The 19,924-nt window shown below is 37.0% G+C and overlaps 1 protein-coding gene across 3 annotated transcripts in view; it reads left to right on the forward strand.

Annotated features, from left to right (window-relative positions):
* CDIN1 (CDAN1 interacting nuclease 1) overlaps positions 1-19,924 on the forward strand; it is a 206,531-nt gene that overhangs the window by 80,487 nt on the left and 106,120 nt on the right. For all 3 annotated transcript variants that reach the window (XM_080809221.1, XM_080809220.1, XM_080809222.1), the window contains 3 exons: positions 10,344-10,423; positions 10,773-10,822; positions 16,393-16,460. In XM_080809221.1, the coding sequence (XP_080665347.1) occupies positions 10,344-10,423; positions 10,773-10,822; positions 16,393-16,460 (198 nt within the window). The remainder of the gene's footprint in view (positions 1-10,343; positions 10,424-10,772; positions 10,823-16,392; positions 16,461-19,924) is intronic.

A 19,924-nucleotide genomic window follows, 5' to 3' on the forward strand; every position in this document is an offset into this window, starting at 1 on the left:
CATTTTCTGAAAACAATATATGTATATATATTTTTAAAGACGTAGTCATCTATGATGAGAAAAGTTCAAATTAAGTCAAATCTGTTTGACTACCTAAATATTGAGTAACAGTAGGGAATACGGGCAGGACTTGGATTTTGAGTAGTTTATTAGTAATTCATTCATTTATTTGTTGAGTAACTATTTTGTGCAGAGCAACCTTGAGGTGATAACAGAGAAATATGCCTACTGGTAAGCAGCTTGCCAAATATCCTGACACAAACAGTTCCTTAGTCCTCCAAAGGAACCGTTCTCAGAGGGGGTGATGTTGCATTAGCAGACATACAGTAGACCTGTGGCATTAAAATTTCATGGGGGGACATTAGGAAAAAATGTCTAAAAAATCTCCTTTGGTGGGCTATGATGAAAGAAATGGTTAAGCAAAGTTTATATAGACCAAATAAGCGTAGGACCACTGAAAGCGAAGCTTGAAATCTGAAACCTTCTAGCTTTGGAACTGGTAATAAACTTGTAAGAATTATCTCTTATCTTCTTGGGGTAACCACAGGGTGAGCCTAATCCTCCATGGAAAAGCCCCCGTATATTTAAAGATAACATTGAGGAAATAAGACATCATTTTTTTAATATTGTGCTAAATGTTCCTTTTTCCTTCAGATTTCTTTCTTTTTTTTTTTTTTTTTTTTTTAAGTAGGTCATGGTTTCACATCTGGCATCTGGATCAATTTCGTGTCAGCAGATGACAAAGTAATATTTAATCAAGTGCCAAATGACTGGTAGACAATATGAGTTCTCCCCCCAGTAGGAAGAAGGGGAGAGCAATTGGATTGGAAACATAGGGGAAATTCTGCTGGAGGAGATGAGACTTGAACTGGGCTTTGAAAAAGTTTTGGCTGAGGGAGAGTTAAGAAGGAACCTTCCAGGCTTGGAGGATAGAATTGGGGGTGGCTGGGTAGGAGGATGAGATTAAGTATATTCCTGGCATTTACCAGGTGTTTAATAAATATCTGTTGAGTGAGTGTTTGTGGAATAAGAGTTGATGGTGTCTAGTGGCTCTGGATCTACAGATTGCCTGACACAGTCTGTTTAGTGTGAATACCCATGCTTGGGAGACCTCTTCCTCTTGTCCCTAGATAATACCTTTTTTCTGTGTTTTCTGCAGTTGAAGTTATTTCTTACACGATTATGTGCCAGTTAGAGAGGAGAATTTAATTTGCCCCTGTAAGATTCCCTCATGTTAAAAGATACTGCTTATTTAGATTGTCAGACGGTTTCAGACTGCTTTAGGGATCACTCCTGTGCAGTGGGATAGCTAGTGGGCTGCCTGGAATCTTTGAGAAATAGTTCCAACTGCAAAAGTAAGTAAGCTCCTGTAGGCCACTGGAGATATTGAAAATGTCCGGGAAAGACATTGGAAGGCCAGCTCCCGTGGAAATGTAACTTGGGACCTTTCTGACCTCGATGTCCAAAGGCCTTAAACCAGCGTTTAAAGGGAAGATGAAATTCTAGTGGGTACTTTGGGCTTAGCTGGAGCTCAGGCTCTGCAGGAGCCACATGAAAAGGCAAGAAGACTCGGCGTGCTTTGGAAGCAGCTGCCTTCCCCCGCCAGCTGTTCACCTGCACAGACTGTTTTTTTCTTCTTGGAGGGAGAACTAGGTTCTAACACCACCGTCTGTCTGAGTATGTATTTCCCTCGGAATGGTCCATCTCCTCTTTATCCCAGTACCGTCCATCTCTCACTTCATTCCTTTTTCTCTCCTGACTGCTCCATCCCATACACAGGCAGCCCCATGCTGGGGCTCCTGTCGTGTTTAAGCCTATTTGTGACCTTGGGTGAGGGGTCCCTACTAGATATGGTCTAGTCTTTGTTTCAGCTCGGGTATAACCTTGTTAAAAGGCACTCGCTGCAGCAAGGCAGGATTTCCAGGGACCTTAAACAGCCTAGAGGATCCAGCTGCTTATTTGCCCCAATTCCTTTCACCAGTACCTGGCTACTTATTTGAGCTTACACCAAAGAAAGGAAGAGTCATAGAAATGGGTGTGAAAGTGATTTGGGGGCAGTTCTCTACTTGCTTGATTGCTAGTGCTTGAAATAAGGGAAATCCCCCTTTATATGGTTATAGACAAGATTTAAAATACAATCCCCAAACCACCCCACCCCCGCCACGGAGTGATACAGCACAGTATGCTAATACACGCGAATGTGTAAAGGACTTCTCCCAGGTTCTTCCCAGGGAACAGATGGCATGATGCATTGTACGCTGACTGCCACGGAGGGCGTGGCAGGGGTGGCAGGTAGGAAGGGAGAATCTGGCATTGTCAGATTCCCTTCTGGCTGTCTCCCCAAGGCTGTGGCAATGACATACTTCTCACCAAGTCTTTCTTCTTTTACTCTCTTGACAAGAGAAGGTAGTAAGTGATACATGTATGGATAATGCACACTGTGCTCTAAGGACAGCCAAAGCAACAAGGTAACAACTTCAGCTGCCCAAGTCTGAAAGAAACAGCATGTTAAATGCTCTTCCTGGGTTATTTTATTTCATCTTCACAACAGCCTTGCCAAGTAAGTACCAGTGTTCTGCTCTTTGACAGAGGAGGGGACTGAGTGTCACAGGCATGAATTAGCTTGTTGAGATGACAGAGCCAGTGGGTGGAAGAGCCAGGCCTCAAACCAAGTCTGCCTGATTCTAGACTCAGCTCGTAACCACTGCTCCATGCTGCCTCTCTCTTTGAAAGTGTTGGACAGCATAGCTTTCCAAGTTCACCTTTCCTTTAGAAGGCATGTTTATCCTCTTTTGAGGAAGATGTAAATAAGCGTGGTCTTGAGTGACGTACAGATCATAAGGAACTGGAAAGTGCTTCCTGGTTCTTTGGGGTGTTTGTTCTTGGAACCCTTTTCAAGGGGAAGTTTACGCAGACCTTGGAGAGGCCCTTCTGGAAAGAAATCAGGGTCCTTCACCCACTGTTCCCACTGGGGTGGAAGCAAGCGCAGATTTGCCTGAAATGTAAGTGAGTCATGATGAAAGTGAGCCCTCCAGCACTCCGGTAATCCACTCCAGGTAATGTCACGCAAAGTCAGGCTATCTCCCTTAACCTAGCCTAAACTGCCAAATCATGAGCATGTTAAGAAGTTATTGTGTAAGCCTCCCCCCTCCAAAAAAAACAATGAGTTTATATTTGAGAATGTAATAGAACTGATTCTCAAACCCACAGAAACTTGCTAAGCTTGATTAGCACAGTGTCTCAGCCTATGACGCAGCAGCCGTCTTTGGAGGATTCAGGGTAGCAATTCATTTCCTAGCCACCAGTGATGCTTCTCCCATTTGCTGGCCCAGACAGACCCTATGCAGCAGAGAGGACTTTGGCCCCACTTTACAACCCACCCGCTTTTTGGCCAGGTGCCCTTCTCTCTACTGTTTGTGGCTCCAGTTTCTTAGGAGGACCTTCTCTTGATATATTTAAATAACTTGAACTCCACAAAAATTAACCAAGGAAACAAGCTTTCTCTTGAATTTCTAAGTAAAAGGTTTCCAAAAATTTCAGCAACATAGCAGAATGATCTTTTATTGATGGTCTGTGTTTCCACAACAAAGATGTAGAAATGATAGAAAAAAGAAACAAATAAAAATCTTTTAAAATACAAAACCAAATTCAAACAAAAGGAATTCAGTCTCTGGGGGCAAGGAATGAAGAGAGAATGTATGGTTAGATTGGTAAACAGGGGCTCTCACTTTGTAGATCCACAAGGGTTTTTAGCTTTAGATATGGACATGAGGAGTTGGGGCTGGGATTTTTAACTTCCTGAAGGGAAGGACAGGCAACCAGGTGATGGAGGTGAGCCTCCACATATAACCCAAACCATGAGAAAATGACTGGGAAAACTCCACTTGCCTGGAGAAAATGGCAAGGAAGCTTGCTTCCTGTATATGGTCTTGAGTTGTGGGGTATTTGGAGACAGAAACTATAAATAGACCAGCACCATTTGTGGATCTGAGTCCAAATTTGCACTCTTGTTTATACTGCCGGAAACCCACGTTAAGAAATTAACAATAAAACTGATCTCTGCAAAAGAAAATATGAAACTTATCTGTCATGTTCATTTCCACAGTGCAGGTCAAACAATTCTTGCTGAAATTAAATTCACAGTAAAAATTTACCAACCAAGTGAGAAAACCACCATCAGAGGGAAGATGAGTACACAGGCAGGTAGGCACATAAATAGAGAAATTGCATAGCATGAACTGGAAATGAGAAAATGAATATAATAGAAGTTACATGATGATGTTTTAAAACATAAAAATTATATATACTGACCTAATAAACGAGGATAAGTGAAAGAATAGAATATAGTATAAAAAAGAGCAGACAGATTTGGGAAAGACAATAAAATTTAGAAATAATATAATTATGATTGAAATTAAAAGTTCGTTAGATGAGGGGTGACTGGGTGGTGTGGTCTTTGGGTTCCGTGCTCAGCATGGAGTCTGCTTGAGATCCTCTCTCTTGCTCTTCCTCTGCCCCTTCTGCTTGTGTGTGTACTCTCTCACTCTCTCTCTGAAATAAGTAAATAAATCTTGAAAAAAAAATTCATTAGATGAGTGAAGCGTCAGAAGAATTAGATTAAAACAAAAGTTAGTGAATTTTAGGATGGCTCTAAGGAAAGCAACTTTAGTATATAACACAAGAGGTGAATAGAGAGGAAATATAAATACTTTATAGCAGTACGTGACATAGGGGATAGTAATGAGGCCTTCTAATAGATGTCTAATATAAGAGTGCCTGAAGAAGAGAACGGAGGCCAGGGCTATAGTGGGTCAAAACTTTTCAAACTGGTTAAAGGCATATAGTATAAGGCATAAAGTATTAAAGTAAAGGTTAAAGGCATAAAGTATATCCTTAGGTTCATAAAACAGCTAATTCCAGGCAGACTAAATTAAAAGAGCCATACCCAGGTACCTAGTGATGAAACTATTGAATATTGAAGAAAACTCTAAAAGGAACCAGAGATAAATGGCAAATTATTTCTATAGGGATTGTTATTAGATTGACAGTAGAGTTCTTAGCAATAACAGTTATCAAGAGACAGTGGAATCTTATCTTCAAATGGTTGAAATAAAAGGACTCTTAGCTTTTAATTCTATACCCAGCTATATTATCATTCAAAAGTGAGAACTAAGTTATTTTCAGGCAAGACAAGACAAAGACATTTTACTACTCAGTGGTCCCATCTGAAAGAACTAATACATAGGTGCTTTAATAACAAGGATAATGAATCTAAAAGTAGAGAACAGAATTCAGAAAGCAGTACTGAAGGAGGAAATTGGCAAACATGTTCATAAATCTAAATAAGTATTGAACATTTCAAAGAATAGAAACTATATTAGAGTGCAAAGCCAGTTGTGTGTGTGTGTGTGTGTGTGTGTGTGTGTGTGTGTGCGTGTGTGTGTGTATGGAGAGGGAGAGATTTATTGTAAGGAATAAGCTCACATGATTATGGAGGTTGAAAGTCCCAAGTGCTACAGTGGGCAAGCTAGAGACTCAGAAGAGCCAGTAATATAGGTCCAGTCCAAAGGTCTACAGGCTTGAGATCCAGGAGGAGCCAATATTTTAGTTTGAGTCCAGAGGATATTCCAGATTGAAGGCAGTCAAGCAAAGAAACTAGTCTTCTACTCAGTGTTTTATGTTCTAGTCAGACCTTCATCTGATTAAATGAGACCCATCCATATTTGTGAGGGCAGTCTATCTTAATCCAATTCAAATGTGAATCTTATCCAGAAACACCCTCACAGACATATCCAGAACAATGTTTGGTCAAAAGTCTGGGTACCTTGTGGCCCAGCCAAGTTGACATAAAATTAACCATCATAGAAACTAAGAAATTATGTTTACAAACAGGGTGGTTGAACAAAAATAATAGACAGAATAACATGGAGGCTGATGGGAAAGAGGAGGTTTCCTGATTAGAGGGAGTGCATTCTAAATTTCTTAGGTAGCTGGCCCTTGAACATCATGGGTCTAAACTGCATGGGTCCACTTATATGTGGATTTTTCTTATACATACACATACAGCACAGTACTATTTTTATAAACACAGGACAGTATTTTCTCTTCCTTATGATTTTCTTAATAACATTTTTTCTTTAGCTTTATTGTAAGAATATAGTATATAATAACATATAACATATAAAATATGTGTTAATTGACTGTTTATGTTATCAATAAGGCTTCCTCTCAACAGAAGGCTGTTAGTAGCTAAATTTTAGGAAGTCAAAATTTATATGTGGTATTGTTGACCACCCAGGGGATTGGTGCTCCTAACCCCCCATGTTATAAAGGATCAACTGTGCTCAGAGTTACAAAGGAGATATGATTAGATTGGATATGGGTTCATTTAAAATTAATTAAAAATTAATAAGAATACAGAAAATTTGGGGCACCTGGGTGGCTCAGTTGATTGGGCATCCAACTCTTGATTTTGGCTCAGGTCATCATCTCAGGGTCATGAGATCAAGCCCTATGTCGGGCTCCATGCTCCGTGGGGCGTCTGCTTGAGATTCTCCCTTTCCCTCTACCCCTTCCCTCCCTCTCTCTCTTGCTTTCTTTCTCTCTGTCAAATAAATAAATCTTAAAAAATATATATATAGAATATTTTAATAATCCAATTAAAAGTCTTGACCTAATAGATGTACCTGAGTCCCATACCTCAAAAGTAGGAGATTTAGTATTTTTAAGACATGTAAAATATTTATAAAAGTTGATTGCATATGAAAACACCAATGAAAGTCAAATAGATACCCTCAAATTAATATAAGCATCACACACTTTGACCGATATGATCAAATTAAAAATTTGAAATAAGTTTTTAAATAATTTATGGATCAAAGATTAAATCATAATGGAAACTATAAAATATTTATAAGTAAATGAGAACACTTGTGGCATATAGCTAAAGCAGAATTTAGAGGAAAAATTATAGCCTTAAAAAGTATATGCTGAAATAAAAGATTGAAAATTTAAGTAATAAAGATAGTAAGTTTATAAAAGAATAATACAACAAACTCGAAGTGGAAAACCAGAAATGATGACAAAAGGATAAATTAAATGAAATTGGAAGGAACGAAGCAGTAGAGAAAAATCAACAAAACCAAAATTTAATTCCTTAAAAATACTAGTAAAATGAACCAACCTCTAGCAAGACTGATTTAAAAAGTTTACACAAATTAATATTAGACTATCTAAAGTAAATTTAATTGAAGATACAGACATTAAGTTAGAGTGGCAGGGGCATGGATTTTATTGCTTTAGGCTCTTGAAATATTTCACAGAAAGCAGATCGTAATCATAGGCATTATGCTTTAGTCCCGGCATTGCCTATTGCCTCTCCTCCATAACATGCTTTAACAGGGACCAGTTCTCCCCATCCTTGTGCACGCAGCTCCAAGTGACTGGTGCATTCCTGCTTGGTAGAAAGTTGACATTCCAACAGTTGAAGCAGTGCAAGAGTTACGTAAACCCTGAAATCAAAAGGATGGAATGCCTCTAGCAAAGGTTAGGGAGAATAAGTCTCCTGTCCACGTATGGTCAAAAAAGATGGATGCAAGTTGAGCATAGGTAGTAGCTGGCGAAGAGACATCTTACTTATGAAAGATACCAGCTTTCTTGAGCCCTTCTTATTCCTAGCCATCCCAAGATTGTCCAACTGCCTTTCCTTACCTGGTTTATACTGCTCATTCCTTTGGCTTCTTTTAGCTTCAGAATATGTGTGTAAAATTAAGTTTGGACTCTGGCTTGATCTGAGACACAGACATACTTTTGTGAAGCCGAAGTCTTAAAATCCACAAACAGAAGGCAGGCACATCCTGGGTCTGTAGCCAAGGCCACAAATCCCTATTTATTATCATTTTCTTGCTCTAAAAAATGGCAGGTTGCAAGAAAGGAAAAAATATTTTGTTGAGTTTAAAATGAATGTGCATTCAATATATAGTTTTTACTCTTCCATTTTAAGTGATTGACTTGTTCTCACAAGCTTCTCTGATTTGAATAGTGTTCTCTATTCAATATAGATTATTTTTTTTTAAAGTGTGTTGGCTATGATTCTTAATTCTGAAACACAGTATTCAAAAATTTATATTGTGAGGAAAATTAAGATGTCATTCGTTTCTTTTTTCTGTAATATTTCTTTTTCTTCCCTCACAAAATAAGTGATCTCATCTTCTTACGTTCTAGAGTATTGTCCTTCCTCTATTTTAAAAAGAGCCTTTGGGGGCGCCTGAGTGGCTAAGTGGGTTGAGCCTTTGCCTTCGGCTCAGGTCATGATCTCAGGGTCCTGGGATCGAGTCCCGCATCGGGCTCTCTGCTTGGCAGGGAGCCTGCTTCCTCCCCTCTCTCTGCTTGCCTGTCTGCCTACTTGTGATCTCTCTCTGTCAAATAAATAAATAAAATCTTTAAAAAAAAAAAAAAGCCTTTGTGTGGGGGGCACGTGGGTAATTCTCAGTAGGTTGAGCGTCTGCCCTCAGCTCAGGTCATGATCTCAGAGTCCTGGGATCAAGCCCAGTCGCATCGGGCTCTCTGCTCAATGGGTAGTCTTCTCCCTCTGTGCTCTCTCTCTTTCTCTTTCAAATAAAATAAAATCATTAAAAAAGAAAAGAAAAGAAAAGAAAGAAAGAGCCTTTGGGAGTGCCTCGCTGGCTCAGTCAGCAGTGTGCGTAACTCTTGATCTCAGGGTCATGAATTTGAGCCCCACACTGGGTTTAGAGAGTACTTAAAATCTTTAAAAAAAAAAAAAAGCCTTTGATCTGTGATTTGCAGTGAGTTATCTTATAGTTTGGTTCTTACTATTACTTAAACTTTAACAAAATCAACAACAAAATAGCCGTTGTAGCTGTTTTCTGTAGAGACTCACACAAGAACCGTTATAGGTAGTCAACTCAGATAATATTGTCATTTTCTACAGAAGAAGGTAGTGAATCTGAGAGGTGCCATCTTCCATAAATTTGCCCTGGTTGCAAAGCTGGTTGTAGACCTAGGCCTGGAAAGTATTTCTCTCGCAATGATGTTCTTTTTGGGATTCCAGATACGGCTTCCACACTAGCAGAACAAACACATGGTTACAAACAGCTAAGTACATAAGTGTGGCTATACTCATGCAGAATAGGAAATAATTAAAGAATAGGAAATAATTAAAGTAAGTATACTGCATTTTTTCTTTGTGGATTCAGTACTGTGCTTAAGTGAAAAAGATGTAATTTCCCTATTTCTTTAAACGGTATTTACTAACATTTATCATATCTGTCAGTGATCTTACAGTACTGAACTTGATAAAGAACATAATAATCTTTAAAAAAAAAGTCATCTCAACATGAATGAAGTTGTTCTGTGGTCTGTGTTCATTCCGTTAACTAGGTAATTATCCAATATGTACTTTAGTTTGTGTTTGTGTGGATAAACCCTAGGCCATTTTGCTGAATGTTTGAGAATGATTCTCTTGGAGGACTTGAAAGAATTGAATCCTAGGCAGCACTAGACTTAGCTTTAATTGAGAGACTTGTCTTCCTCCCATGCAAAGGAAGAGGAGTTCTGGTCACCTTGGCTTCCACATGCCTACAGAAAACAGCAAGGCCAGAATCTCTTGCCTCCGTGGGCTAAGTGTGTGATCTGATACAGCATTCTTCATTAGATGCCTCCCCTAACCTCTGCTTCTATAGGTTTTCCTAGGGTAAGGTCTATTTAATTTACAATGGGCTACAAGGAAGCATATTTGGGGACAAAAATTCATATATAAGTAATTTTTTTTTTCTTGCTTAAGATTCCCTCACTGGTTAATCAACTTTACCTACTCTCCTTATCTGTGAAATGGATGGCAGTTGATGAGAATTATTTTAGAAAGGTTTAGAACTCAGAGATGCTTTCTTGGCTAAAAGTTTTTTTTATCAGCGTCATTGAAGTCTGATCTGCTTTCACTAAGCTCTCCAGATACATATGCTTGGTTATAAAATACTTAAATGCACAAGGTAAATACTTCTTTTCTGATTGTTCTTGCAGTATATTTTTTCCCCAAGCAGGCTTTTCCAAAGCTAATTTATCTGCAAAGAGACATATGCTTTAGGTCTGTACTTGTTAATTTACCTTGGAAAAATTAGGTCATCTTCAAAGCTGGCAGTGTGGCTTATAAACTTGGCAAATGGTCTAATTAAAAGCTTCTCTTGGATTTGGAAAAAAAAGGAAAAAATTATTAGTATCGGTAATGTTTTCCTTTTCGTGGTTTGTGTACATATAGGTATATGTCACTCCTCATGTTGCTCTAAAAGTATGTTGACTGTTAACAGTTCATCTCTTCTCTTCTACAGCTTCCAAGTCTGTTATAAACAGTATGCTACGGGACCCTTCTCAGATTCCAGATGGAGTTCTAGCAAATCAGGTCTATCAGGTATTAATCACAGCTGTCTATTTTCGGTGGCAGTGCTATCTGCCTAGCAGAGTAAAGGATTTTAAACCTCATTTAATTACTGTCATCATAAACTATCACTGAGGTCAGGGTGCACCATAAATGGCAATGCAATATTTGCGAGAAGAGCATTTCACTTTTTAATAGCTTGCTTTTATAGTGAATCAAAAGCATGTGATTTTTGTTTTCTGTGATTAAATCTTAACAGCCTTTTGATAGCTTTTTGTTTTTGTCTTTGTTTTCTAAAGAAAAGTAATTACTGCTTTTAGGACAGTAGTTTACGGGAGCCATTTTGTAATCACCCCAGACCCCTTCTCTGTTTTGTCTTCAGTGCATCGTGAACGACTGCTGTTATGGACCACTGGTGGACTGCATCAAACAGTATCCTTTCCCATAAAATTTTAGGTGCACAATTGACGAGCTCAGACTCAGTGGAGAAAATGTGTCTAGCTTTAACCTGACATAAAGTTCTGCTTCACAAAACACATTTCATACTCTCCTACTTTACATTCAGTCAGCTGGAGGGTCACTGCAGACCATCCTTTCCTTCAGCTTAAGGAAAATCAGATGGGCCACAGGAGGCTGTCGGCTTGGCCGTTCTGTGCACAGGCTTAGCTCAAACTGCCAGAGTTTCAGAGAGTTTAAAGGTACGGAGTCATTGGGCACATAACTTACTGTCTGCGAGTGTAGCTCACCAATTCAATGAACATTTTTTTTAAAAAAGAGAGAAAGAGAGAGAAAGAAATCTGTATTTAAAATGAGCCAAATTCAGTTGGGTTTCCTAGAATAAATTTAGAGCCTGGAGTTCAAGGATGATGTGATTAAAATGCCACGCAGACCATCGCATCAGAAAGGGTAGTAGATTCTTGTTGCTTAAGTGCTGATTACAATCCACACTGCCATTTGGATCTCTAATAAACAATTTTAGAGAAACCAAGCTAATTTTTCCCTCTGGACTGAACTTAAGGCTATGAAAACAGATGTCCAGTCATTCTTCATTAAAGACATTGAGATTACCAAAGAGTTAATGCTTCTTTCTTGAAACAGGATTTGAGCAGTCACTACTTTATGAAGGAGGATGTGCTTCATTTATACATTTAGTAGTATTGTGGCAATACTAAGAAATTTGTTAATCCTGGGTGAAAAATGCTATTTAAAGGGCCAATAACTATTAATTTTTTTAATGAAAATTATCTTCCACCTGAGTCCACGAGTCTTGCATTTCTTAATACTGTAACAGCCTTCCTGATAGAGGTTTTGTGAGTGTGGGTAACGCTGTGACCCATTTCAGACTCAGGGCTACCAATCTTGAAGCTTTCTGTTGAAAGCCTTTTTTGCTGAAAGTCAAGAGTGTGTGTGTGTGTGTGTTTGTGTGTGTTTATCCCACCTTGTTTTCACAAAAGCTTAGAGTCTGTGAAATCTTTATAAGGAAACTCACTCATTTTCTTTTTTATAAAGTTAACCTTTGAAAAAATAATCTCTTAACGGAGCCCTCTTATAAGAATATTCACTACCTAAGTTAAAGCCCTTTACATACTTATCCTTCAAGTCTGTTCCCCCCAATGTAGTTTAAATTAATAAAATCACAGACTGTCATAAGCTTGCCTTTTTATTAAACCAAATTGAAACCATACTTCTATTTTCAGTATAAAATTAATGATAGCGTTAGAAATTGTAGGAGTGCCAACCTCATGTTGCTACAGTGATAAAGTTTAGCACATTTGTATAACAACTAACACCATCTCAGAGTATCTGGGGCGGAATTACATGTTAATTTTAAAGCACATAAAATAGTTAAAAATCAATTTAAAGTTAAGGTTTTAAAAGCATAATGTCTTTTGAAGGATTGCATATTGATTTTAAATATAACTATCTAATTATATATGCATGGACTAAAGTATGAAGTCAACTGCTTTGTAAATGCCAGGAGGCTATTTTTCAGTAATAGTTGAGATGCTTACGGGAAACTAGATTGCTGTATTGCTGGCTAAGAAAATGGCTTGTGAGGTTATTTACAAGTTTTGCCCCATGGTCACTGCCATACATCAATAATAGGTATTATTATAGACAAAGTCTAAGTGTTTTCTGCTTACAGAGCATTGTAAATTCTGTTCAGAGTATTTTCTTTACATTTTCGCCATCGTTCATTTTCCTATTTTGGCTGTGTTATTGCCGGTAGAATTTAATGTAGTACATGATTTCAATTGATAAAGATAATGATGTATGTCTATAAATTGCATTCACTGACTAGATTATAATTTTGCAGTTCCATTATGCCTATTGCCAGTAAAATTACTGTTTTTATAAGCTTTGTGTTCTAAACCTTGTATTTTATATATGTTTATATCAAGCAAAGAATAATCAAGAAGTATGTCTTTCCCAAATTTCAAATTGGTGATTGCTTTTACCATGCAGAATAAAACAAGCTGGGAAATTTATAGAGAACCAATTTTATTTTTGCATTGAGGTAGTAGTAGTTTCATATAATGTAAATATACTTGCATAGATGTTTCCTAGATGGATCCACAGGAATTACTTTATTTCACACTGAATAAAAATTAGTAGTTTTCCAAGTGAGTGAAAATGCTGTTTGTGTGTTGTTCTGATAATTTAGTAATGTTTACATTGCTTACTGTCGGTAAATTACATCATTTTGTAAGAAAGAAAGTACACATTTAGTAAATAGAATAGGTGCAAAAATCTTTTTACTCCATTATGAAAATGTTACATGTAGACATTTGTGTAAGTAGAATAAAGGAAATTGGTCATTTACAAATAAGACACCATGGAAAGCACAGTAGCAAAGCGTATATAAATTGTCATTGTGCTTTCTTTTTCTTTTGGTGTCTACAACGTTTTTTTCCTGCATAGCTATGTCCATCCATATCCCTCCTTCCACAAATAGAGTCACTGACACAAAAGGTGTGAGAAAACAGCCACCTCAACTTTCCAAAGTGTTACTCTAGGACACGGCTATTACACAAGGACGTAAACAGAGTAGCAAGGAAAGATAATGATGCAGGAAGCGTAAAATGCTGTGGGTTTCATTTCTGTACCATCAGTAACCTCAGTTTCATGATTCAACATTTTAGATGTAAATAATTTACAACAATAAAAGTGAGAGCACATTTATGTGGATTAGAAGTAAATAATTTAGTTCTAACATGTGGGTTGCCCCTAATAATGAGAGACCGTTGAGACGTATTCATCAGATGTCTTCAGTGGACTCTACAAATGTATGAAATTTTGTGATTTGAAAATTTTTGTTCCTTTATTCTGTTTCCAATTAGAAATTAAATAAACACAGCCATGTGCATGGTGAGGGGAGGAGACAACAGAAGGAAAAATTACAATGATGAAGACTTGGGGCTCATTTTGACGGTGGACATGAGTGGCCACATTTCTCAAATTATGATTTAAATGATACTCACCTGTATGATAAAGGGCAGATAGTGCTCTAGGAATTTTTTAAACAAATAATGCATATATTTTGTTTCATTTAAATTGCCCTCTTGGAGTGCATGATCAGAATTAGAGTCTCTGGTAAGCTGAGGAACTACACGACCAGGTTGACATTATCCAGTGGGGAATCAGATAAATAATACCAAATGCTTTTGACAGAATCAAGTACCAGCATAGGATAATGCTCTTTTTCAAACTTTGTGTAGTCTCATCCTTTTGGAAAATAGAGCAGAATTCCCAGTCCTATTCCTGATGTAATTATTTACCAGCCATGGGACCTTCAGCAAGTTCTTCAGCCTTCTTGAACCTTGCTTTCTGTGATTATAAAAATGGGACTAATAATAGTACCTATTCATGTGGTGGTGGTGAAGATTAAATAAGATGGCACCCCACGTGGAAATGCAAATCAAAACTACAATGAGATGTCATTTCACATCTGTCAGAATGGCTAAAATCCACAACACAAGAAATAGGTGTTGGCGAGGATGTGGAGAAAAAGGAACCCTCTTGCCCTGTTGATGGGAATGAAACTGTTGCAGTGGAAGACAGTATGGAGGTTTCTCAAAAAGTTAAAAATAGGACCACCCTATGATCCAGTGTTCACACTACTGAGTCTTTACCCCCAAAATACAAAAACACTAATTCAAAGGGATACTTACACCCCTATGTTTATGTAGCATTATTTACAATAGCCAAGATATGGAAGTAGCCCAAGTGTCCATTGATAGATGGAGGAATAAGATGTAGTGTATGTACACACACAAACATACACACAATCGAATATTATTCAGCCATAAAAAGAATGAAATATTGCCATTTACAATGATATGGATGGATCTAGAGAGTATAATGCTAAGTGAAATAAGCCAGTCAGAGACAAATACCATATTTCATTCATATATGAAATTTAAGAAACAAAAGAGCAAAGGAAAAAGAGAGACAAACCAAGAAACAAGACTCTTGACTATAGAGAACAAACTAATGGCTACCAGAAGGGAGGTGGGTGGGAGGATGGGTGAAATAGGTGATGGGGATCATGGAGTGCACTGGTGATGACCACTGGGTGATGTATGGAAGTGTTGAATCACCATATTGTGCACCTGAACCTAATATATCACTAAGTATTTTAACTATACTGGGATGACAATTTTTTAAAAATTAAAAAAAAAAAGAAATGATAGGCTGGGATGGTAGCAGAGGAAGTAGTAAAAATTTGGGGACTGTTGCATTTAGTTATAAGTTGACACCAACAAGAGTTGCCCATGTATTGAGAGGAATGTGGGAGCAAAGTAGGCATTGAGGACTCCTGCGTTCTGGTTTGAACAGCATGGAGTTGTCAGTAACTAAGACGGTAATGAAACAAATGGCATATGCATGTGTGAGCAGCAGAATGTAATGAATCTGTGAAACTATAACAATAAAATAACCAAAGTTTATTGAGGACTTACAAAAAAAAAAATTAAACCCCAAGTGTTTAACACCAAGGCTTAGTGTTACAGTATTTAAGAAATATTAGCTAGTAGCAATTATTATTATTTTTTAATTATTAAATTTATTATTTAATAAATAAATTATTAAAATTATTATTTCTGCATAATTAATTTTAATACTTTTCAGGAAGTTGTATGGAGGTCATACAAAAGGCTTTGTTGTGTTCCAATCCTCTGCTTGGCACACTTGAACCATATGACTGTGTATGCATTCCTTTCTAAGCCTTGGCTTCCTCATCTGTAAAATAAGGATGATAATAACTAAGGAGAAAATAACATACATAAAGTACTTAACCCAGTACATAACTCATAGTAATCATGCCAAGACTTTACATGTGCCTGTGCATATCTGTTTCTACCCATAAGACAATGTGTGTGCACAAGGAAGACTTGAAGCGTCCTCTGCACCCACACGCCCAACCCACAGACCTTTGCAACATGCAGTATTTTCTTGCAGGGTGCCTGGAATTCTCAGCAAGTCAGCTATTTGGCTTCCCACATCACAGAGCATCACCAATCGAAGGCTGAAAGTGGGACAGGGTCTAGAAATGCTGGCTCTGGAACAAGTATGGATCCTTAGACGATTTAAGGAACTCTGTAAGACTGGAAATTCCTTTAAGGCAAAGCCTGGTTGGTATTCTTTGCTGCTCTTAGTTAGTGCTTAATAAATGTACTAGTTGAATTGAGGGATTTTTAACATAGTACAAAGGATGTTTAAAATGACTCCCCCTCCTTTCAAAAGAATATAAGGTACACATCCCTTTACAAATCTTTAGTTGCCCAAATGCTTGTAAACATTAGAGAAATAAGAAAATGCCAATGAATCATTTAAATGAGGACATGCATGAAATCTCATTCCTCAGAGATGTGGGCTAAAGGTGGAAATAGTTGCTATGATTACTCTATTTTCCATTCCATCTCAAAGTAGAGACCTGGTATTAGCGTATTTTTAATTGTATAATTCCACCTGTGTTACCCTCCTTAACTAAAACTTCTCAGTGCCATTGGTCATGAGCATGAAGTCCTGCTAAGAGACATGCTTCTGGAGAAAAACCTGTCCTTCCTAGGTAAGTATCACTTACATCCCTTCTCGCTTGTAATATTTCCATGAGTGCTTAAATATATATTTTTAAAAATCTCCCACTCACAGTTATTATGTACTAAAGGAAGAGTGAACGATGATTGATGCTGTGCATGTTATCTTTTATTGATTTAGAACTGAGCAGGAACTCAGTTACCTAATCCCTATATATACAGCACATGCACAGGCTTGCAATTAATATTTTATAGAATAAGTGGCTGAAAAAATGCTTTAATATCTGTTGCAGTATTACTTTTGGTGTCATGAGATATTAGCCATAATCTAAGCCTTATGAGAAAGAAACAAAAGAAATATTGTCTATAAAATGCTTTACATGTTAAAAAGAATAGTTAGAAAAATTCATGTTGGATATGTTTGTCTCACGTATGGAATCAGAGTGTACTTTTACTTGTAAGTCAAATATTAAGCTTTTATTATTTTTATGCGAGACATTAGTTGTCATTATAGATGTAGTGTGATTTTTTAAAATCTCACATGTATACATGGACATGTGTTTTTCTGTGTGTGCCAATATGGAATCTTGTTACAGATTATTATTTCTTTCAACATCTGAAGCATTAAAATTAAGCCTGGAAGGGCATACATGTGATAACTGATCACAGAAACCATAAAGCACTCTACAGTGAATTAAGTCCTCTTCTCCATTGTGATGTGATAATTTTAAAGGTTGTATACAAACCTAAATGTGCATTGTACACATCTGTTATATGTAGATATTTAAGTCTGCATGGTGTGTTTTTTTAGGTTGAAAAAATCACAGAATATTGGTTTACACACCTTTATTCCAAAAATGGACAAAGATTTGGCCAACAAAAGTCCATTGGATGGTCTTACATCAAGCTGAGGAGGGATGTTGAGGACAAGCCTGCAAAAAGTCTGTTCTAAGTCTTAGTATTTAATATTTTTATTAATGATCTGGAGAATGGAGTTGAAGGTATTATCAGGTTGTTGATAATTTTGAAATGGGAGATCTCATAAATATTCTCTAGCAGGGGCTAAAGAAAGTTGATTTAGGAAAATGGCCTCAAATTAGTGAATTACTCTTCAGTATGTAAAAGTAGCAAGTTTTTCCTGTAAGGGAAGAGGAGCCAAAGGCCTACATATGGTCTAAACTGAGTTCCAGGTTCTTGACGCTCTTAATTCTGGGAACTGTGTTAGACTGAATTGACCATGGCTTGCAAAGACATTGCAAAAACATGGCCAGAGTCATTAGCACTTGGATACAAGTTCAGAAAGGGGACTTCCTATTCATGGGTCCCATCTAGTTCTCTGTGTTATCGGGTCTAGAGATAACTATTTTATTAAAGTAAATAATAACTATTTTATTAAAGTATAACCCAAAGGTGATACTTAACTGATCTTTAAATGAGTTACAGGATGTTTAGCTGACTCCATGTAACATCAGTGTTGTTGTTAAGCATTTTCTTATCAGCATGCAAAGAAGTTAATTTATTCTATGCATTTTAAGCATTTTAATGTAGTACTGAATTATTACAAGTTTATTTATAAGTTAAAGCATGAGAAGTCAAAGCCTTGTATGAAATACTGTTCTGGGGTTTTCTTTTACCTTGTGTATACTCCTTCAGAGTGATAAATTAGGTCTAAAGTATTGTGCCAGGTAAATTTAGATAGATTATCATTTAAAATTGACTATAGAAAAATATTGGTTTATAAATAGACCAGTAATCTGATGTTTTCTCATTTACATGTATACATCTTGAATTTTGTTGCAGAGCTATTACAAACATGTTTGTTTTACTTTGATTCTTTTAGAAGCAAAAGTAAAACTGATCTCTCCCTCTCTTTCTCTCTCTCTCATTCTTTTGGTTTCTAATCTGTCCACTACTTTCAGAAAAACAAGGATTCTTATTTTTACATATTAACCCTTCTAAAGAATTACGACTTCCCTGAAAGTCTATCCCATTCTAAATTTTCCACTCATTGTGCTATATATGTCATTTTATAAAATACATACCTTATATGACCTTTTTACCAATAGAAGAGAAAAATAAAAATAACCTTTATTTTAATGCTAATAATTTTTTGAATTTCCTTGATCCATAACCATACTCTAAACAGTTGTTATGGCACAAGATTTAACCAGGCACTATTGGAAAGAAAAAAAAGAAGAGCCCTTTTCATTAAAGATTTGTGTACTCATGGGTTTATCCTATTTCATAAATTTATCCATTTGTACTTCTGTGGATAGGTGCATTGTATTCAGAGAAATCAAAGTTGAATAAATAAAGTTTAGTTTTTCCAACTAAAAAAATATACTTTATTCATACATTTATTCATTTATTCCAAAAATAAGTTATTGAGTTAGGTACTATTTATTAGGAACGAAACATTAAGTCAGATGAAGTCCCTGCTTTTGTGGAATTAAGGTCTAGTAGGGAGATAAGCTGTAAACAAATGTATACATTTAAATTCTAGCAATTTCTCAGAGGTCTTATAATTGTTTTATTTATTATTCATGCATTGTTTTCAGCTAACTTTTGTTGAGCATGTTTTCTATACTAGTTAGCGTGAAGACAATGGTAAGCATTCTGTCCCCTCTTGATGCTTACACTGATGCACACTGTTGCCATGTCCAGCCCAGCAAGAACACAGTCCCATCTCTAGTGTGTCTCAGTAGTTGCTCACTTGATGGTCTTGATAATGAAAAGAAATACATTTGAGGCTATCGTTGTGCTACGTCTAGTAAACTTTTGAAAGAAAGGTATAGATTATCCTAAAAATCAATAGGTACCCTTTACATCGAAGAAAATGGTACTGGCTCATAAGCTACTTTTCCTGAAGTGGTGATAGAATTTTACATATGCATCTGCTCTCTCACCATCACCTTCCTGTCACCATGTGTTTCTAGGCTGGCTAGTTGAGCTCTTAACATGGTTATCTTACCCCTGTGCTAACCGGTCTTTTCTTCCAATGGTTCAGCAGACATATATCTTTTAAGTACTTACTTTGGGCAGGCACCATTAGGGTTAAAAAAATAAATAAAAGCTGAATCCAACATGGAGCTTCCCAGGAAAATTTCAGGTAAGTTTCAGGTAAGTTTGTGTCAGTTCTTTCCAAGGATAGTACTATAGAATTAACATTTCTTGATCAGCATTTAAAGTCTGAGAAGATGTGAAGAGCCTGCTGCCAGCTCCTCGGTATAGATGCACAAAGAGCCCTTCTTAAGCTTTAAATTGAGCAACAAGCATTGTGATCATCCTTATCCCCTCTGCTAAGGGTCCGTTCCATTTCTAATATCAACAAAATAGAAAATGTATTTTAACTACTGGGGGAGATGTTTTGATTTTTCTCTCTCCGGTGATTAACAAAACCATGTCTTGTTGTCGCCCCTCACCCCCAGCCTCTCCTTCTCGGGTAAGGAGGAGCTTTGGACAAAAGGCAAGGGAGGAAAGGAAAACAGTGATAGTG

Source organism: Martes martes, assembly GCF_963455335.1.
Source record: "Martes martes genome assembly, chromosome: 7".
NCBI classification, from domain to species: Eukaryota; Metazoa; Chordata; class Mammalia; order Carnivora; family Mustelidae; genus Martes; species Martes martes.